Source organism: Lampetra fluviatilis, chromosome 5 (genome assembly GCF_964198595.1).
Source record: "Lampetra fluviatilis chromosome 5, kcLamFluv1.1, whole genome shotgun sequence".
Lineage (NCBI taxonomy): Eukaryota > Metazoa > Chordata > Hyperoartia > Petromyzontiformes > Petromyzontidae > Lampetra > Lampetra fluviatilis.
In genome coordinates, this window is record NC_136279.1 from 2,743,566 (window position 1) to 2,749,565 (window position 6,000).

Below are 6,000 nucleotides of genomic sequence, written 5' to 3' on the forward strand. Positions count from 1 at the left end.
ATTATATAACACTATGTAACACGATTTTTGTTCCTAGGTAGTAAGTGTTATTTTCTAATTGCTTATGCCTCAAAATAATTTTTTTTAATGGCTGTTATTCCCCACAAACTTTGATTTTGTGACCAGGACTTTACGTGCAAGAAATACACAAATGCACACGTTTTCTAATTGAAAATGGGTACATTTTAAAATATCAGACTCCTGGTCATAAAAGCAAAGTTTATGGGAAATAATAGCCATTTTCTGTACTTTTGAGGCATAAGCAATTAGGAAATAACACTTACTCCCCAGGAACAAAAAATAAATGTATTTGTTACAAAGTTAATTATTTTATTATGAACCGCGTGCCATGTCAAAGTTTATAGACGCTTGTAATTGCTAACTTTCATTGGAAACAATGAAATATCAACGGCACTCACAGCAACATAGCCGGTTACCCCATTGCTGTATTGGCATATCATAACGTATGTAAACTGATCACAAAGACACGAACATACCGACCAGATTACTTTTGCCCTTTAAAATACCTGGTAGAAAAGTGTGTGTCTTGTAACCTGGAGAATATGATATCAGTAGGGCCGTCCAAAGTGGGGTGGGGGGCCCCCGACGCTTTCAGACTGAAACCCAACATATTAAATCTGACACCGTGACGTAGATGTGTGAGGCCCCCCAAAGCGTGGGGCCTGGGGCTGTCGCCAAGATTTGCCGTTACCCAAGGGACGGCTTTGGGTAACAGTGGAAGAGGCACCAGGAGACTTGGTTTAGATCTCCCAATTTGCATGGGCAGACGACAGCAGTCTGGGCACAGATTCTGAGGTATTGCTGGCTCTAGCCTGGATGAAGATAAGATTTAGTTTTTTTACTTTTTACAAAAATGATGGCAAGTTTATTTCTCCTGAGACTGAACATTTCCCTGTAATTTTTCGTGAGAGCGATGGGGAAGGTGCCTGTGAAGATGTTCACGTTTACCGATTTTCATCTCCGCTTGTCTCCAGTCTTCGTGCAGCATCAAACAGTCCTTGTGAGATATATATATATACACCGTGTATGGCGGTGTCGCATATAGCACTGGCATTTTTGACAAGTGCGTCGTGATTTCTTCAACATGTTTTTTTTTCACCGAGCGTTTAAACCGATTGCGCACTCTTACAAATGAATTACGGTGAATTGTTGTGTTCCTTTTCTTCGCGTGTCTCTGCAGGAATTGTACAGCTGCATTTACGGAATTGAAATTTCCAATCGAAAGAAATACATGCAGTCGCCGAAAAAGCGCGTGATGGACACAAACTCGAGCATCGTGAGGTTACTGAAAACCGCGCGAAGCATGGCCAACCTGACTCACATCAACGGGAGCAATTCCACTCCTCACCGCAGCAGCAGCAACAACAACGAACGGGCACCCCAACCGACCCACGGCATGAACGGGCCCTACCACAGAACGTCGATAAATAACTCGGTCCTGTACAACCACAACCCGTCTTCGCACCGCTCCAGCCTGCGGGAGACGAGCTTTCACGAGAGCGACGCCACGTCGCAGTACCGCTCCAACGCGAGGCTGTCGTCGCGCGGTTCCTTTTCCCTGAAGGAGCAGGAGCAGGTCCACCCCTCCGTCCGGGCAAACTCGGTCAACACGACGATCCACGAGTTTGGCGAGGCGGAGCGCAACATGGCGAGGTCTCGCCACGCCTCCGAGAGGCCCCGGGACCTGGCCCCGGGGCTGCGGGGCATGCGCAGGAGCGCGTCCCATGCCTACATCGCGTCGCAGAAAATGTACAAAAACGGATCGGAGCTCGGCAGGGGCTACGTGTCGGACCTAGAAGACATACGGGAGCACAGCCCCATCCTGAGGCACGACGCCTACAGGGAGAAGAACGTCCCCTACAGAAAGTTTGATCGGAACCTGCGCGACGGTGGCCGACTCCCGGGACGGTTCTCGCTCAAGGAGAAAGAACTCTACGGAATGCCGCCCCAGCGTATAATGACCAAATATGCATCCATGGACTGGAAAGACCCAAAGATATTCACCCGCGATGCCCCCAACGTCCTGGAACCGGCGGCGGCGAAGAAGAGGTCACTGTTCAAGCGAAGCGACAGCTTCGCCGAGCACGAGGCCACCATGCGTTCTACCTCCTCCATCGGATCGTACTTCCCGCAGCACGAGGAGTGCAGCGGCTGCAGGACGAAATGCCACGAGATCGCGCCGATGAGCGTGCATCAGGGGGAGCCGGCTCACCCGTCCCGGAGCTGCCCGGGCCACTCCAAGTGGTACGGCAACGCGCACGGCGGCGCGCGTCACCAGTGCGTCGGCTGCAAGTGCCCCGGCATCGCAGCCGACAAGAAGGCCGCGGCGGACCACGGGGAGCGCTACATCGCGGAGCGGCAGAAGCGGGCGCGCGGCGACGACGAGTGCTCCTTCAGCTCGTTCTCGTCGCACAACGTGCACAGCGCGCCGCCCAAGGAGTCCCACCACAAGCACGGCTACGCGCCCGAGTACGACAAGCCGGCGGAGATGTACTCCTCCTCCTCGGCCGCCGCGGCCAAGGGCGACTTTGCGGAGGGGAAGTTCGGCGACACCGACGGCGCCGAGTCGGTGCGGACGGTGCACTGCTACCGGCCGGGCAACTCCGGCGACGCGGAGGCGGGGCTGCAGCAGGGCCGCCACCAGCCGCCCGAGTGCCAGCCGCACAAGGCGTTTGCGGATTCGTACCCCGAGTCCCTGAGCTCGTCCTACACCGACCGGGGCTACTTGAACACGACTAACTTCGGTCGACGGGCGGCCGCCGCTGATCAAGCACACAACAGACACTTCCCTCCCATCAATAAATCAGAGGGCATGGCCTGGGTTCAAAAACACAACTCAGCAGAAGAAATTCAACTTTGTAATCAAGACACAGTTGCCAAAATGCCTTATTTTCTAAGCAAGACTGATGGGTGGACAGTGCCACGACCCATCAATAGTACTTGCATTAGAAGGGTCTACAGCAAGCTGCCAAGTGTGGAATCAGAAGTCTGAAACTTGGTGTACATATATAATTTATACAGTGCTGTAATCTGCTGTACAAGAATACCTGTGAATATTTAACATTAATATTGTACATAAATGAAATGTTCAATTTTGCACTTAAATGCTTCCGTCTTGGCACTCTTCTTTATACAATCTGCATGGTTTATTGGTGACTTTTCACTTGAAAAATTAACTGTTCTAGTTTAAAACATTATTATAATTATTTCCTAAAGTAGATTGTCATCGACATATGTATACAATGTGTGGAGTTTGTATAAAATAAAAAGGGTAGATAAAAAAAACGTTCCAAAAAAAGTAATTTGCATGGAAAATACCACATTTTTCTGTGGAAAGCAATAGGAAGCATGAAGTCGACGACTTCTGAGAGGCGGTACAGCAAACTGCTCTCGTGCGACGTGGCAAATTTACAATAAGCCATATAAACCATCGTAACGTTCATTTTCTCATTACTCAAATTATCTTGAAGCGACGTGAGCAAATTTCGGGCTAAAATTTATACACATTTTAAAAAGGCTAAAAAATCCTCGCCGCGCATTTCTATCAAAGTTGACGGCGCTTGGCACAAACCCGTCATTTGGCACCGCGTTCCCACGCGACAAGGGGTAGAGAGGAGAATCGACGGAAGACACGGTGCCGTGCTGGCGTCTAACGGAGAACGGTTCCTCGTACAGTATGTACTGCCTTAAAACGTTAACATTCACCTACCCAAGTACATATTATTATTATTATTATGATTTTAATTATGAAACATATCAAATGAGAGCGACTAATTTGATATTTATTTTGGTAAGGCGTTGTCACGTGTTCAAAAAAAGAAGTATCCGCAGATGAATGTGCAGATTTCCTTGCTCACTGCATCACAGGTTGATCAATTCCAGGGTTCAATGTAAAGTATTGTTTAAAGCCATATAAACCTTTCAGTGCACCTCCAATGAGTTCCCTCCACATTTTGTGTGCTTGTAAATATCTCTCTCTCCATACAAACCCTATACGTACAACCTTTTTGTAAGATAAATACCCTTGTCGTTATATATACACACACACTCACACACCATTTTTAATGTGACAGGGTAAATACAATACAATTCTGTTTAATTGTACCGTAGCAAATCGTTTTACATTCAAATAGGTAAAGAGGGCTAAATATTTAGTAGGAGATTATGCTTTTCCATTTTTCCATACACGGTGTTAGATAGTAGACATTGTGTTATTTATTTCTTTGCAGTTAACACACATACTATGTGCATGCATTTTTACCTTCTACATTTTTGTAGCAAAATAATATAAATTATCGCATTTACCTTTACAATAGTTTGCAGTTCGTAGAGCTACATGTGCTTTGTTTTGTATGGCTGCAACCGAATGGCCCCACAACTTGAGGTCACTTCGTCACTCAAGTCCCGCGGTGTGGGATTTTGGGCGTCATTTCATGGAGGTTTATGGTGCAAGGGATGCATTTCCACACACGCCACATTCGAAGCCATCAGGTGTAAAATACTGCGTGTGAAACATTCCTTGCTTAGCGTTCGCCAGTGATATTTTTTCAGCGGAAGGCGTGTATAATATATAACTATATCAACAAGTTAGAAGTTTACACTAATTAACGCATTGCTCATTCATCATTTTACTTCTTTTCACTGCCGGTTTGAAGATTTTCATCCATCGTGTCTACACATGGCAATATTATAACCGAAGCTATAAAACCTACAAATCTAACAAATCCTTTCCGATAATAAAAATGGGTTCGTGGTCGTGTGGTTTTAGCCAATATCACAAGTTAGTATATGGAAGATGGAGTCAATATTTAGGTGTGACACGGTTTTTATAATAAGAGTAATGTTGTTTTATTATTAATCAACATCTGCAATGTGCTCAAGATCCCTTGTTGTTTAACCTACATGTATTAAAATTTGACCACATTTACTTGAAACTGCTTATTTTGACCGAATAAATTTCATGAATTTAAAATCAACGCTGAGACTCTGCTTGATTTTTCCAACGCATGCTGCTGCTGCACCCGGCAGCCCGGGTTTGACTCCCAGCCATGGTCTATAGGCAGGGGTCAGCATCTCAAAATAACAAGAAGAGCTATCTTTTTTTCCGTGGAATTCGGTAAAATATAACTCAATATTTCAAAAGCCACAATGCACGTGAATAACGTCACGAAGCAGTCGATGAAGAGCCTCATGCAGCTCTGGAGCTGCATGTTAGCCGACCCCTGGGCTAAAGTGTCTCCATAACATCAGTGGCGAGTGATATATGAACCAATTCTGGACCCCTAACCCTTCACAAACCCTCACCGATGGTTATGGTGAAGTATGTAATTGAGATGATTTTAATCCAGCGTTGAAATGCCTGAAGGCTGTAAATTATGAGTACCAGTATCACTCGTAAAGGAACTATTTCTGTAGTTGAGTGCTTTTGACAGACATTTGGATTACTGTATTAATTTTAACTTTCTAATCTGCTTTATTCTGAACCCTTTAATCCAATCTCCTGTGAAATGCATCGCTACTTGACAATTCTTCATTATTATTCAGTGGCTGTGTTAAATAATTTTGTGCTAATAACCACGACTTTCTTTGCCTAATTAATGATCCTCAAGAAAATGAAGCCAAGCATTTCTGCGATTACAAAAACAAAACCTAGAAATGCCTAAAAGTGCACAACGTGTAATGGGTGCTGGACTTCACAAGTTACGCTTGTTTAATAGGACAAATGCATCAGCAGACGCTACTCAAAAGTGATTGTTTTAGTGGAAGCTGCAATGGCAGTGGTGGTAACGAGGTTTTTTTTAAATATAAAATTAATTTTTTGGTGATGACATTGGAACGGGTGGGGGGTGAGGGAGACAGAAATAGAAATATGTACATTAGAGAATACACGCACATCAAAGGCATCGTTTCAACCGTTGATAAAAGTGCGTCGTTCTGTGCGCGTACAGCTTCCTGGCGGCTCGATCCCACTCATCACTA

General features: G+C 45.5%; 1 protein-coding gene across 1 annotated transcript in view; it reads left to right on the forward strand.

Annotated features, from left to right (window-relative positions):
- LOC144932309 (glutamate receptor ionotropic, NMDA 2C-like) overlaps positions 1–3,834 on the forward strand; it is a 66,319-nt gene extending 62,485 nt beyond the window's left edge. The window contains exon 14 of the mRNA XM_078856249.1: positions 1,202–3,834. Coding sequence (XP_078712375.1) covers positions 1,202–3,013 — 1,812 coding nt within the window. The 3' untranslated portion in view covers positions 3,014–3,834. The remainder of the gene's footprint in view (positions 1–1,201) is intronic.
- The last annotated feature ends 2,166 nt before the right edge of the window (positions 3,835–6,000 follow it).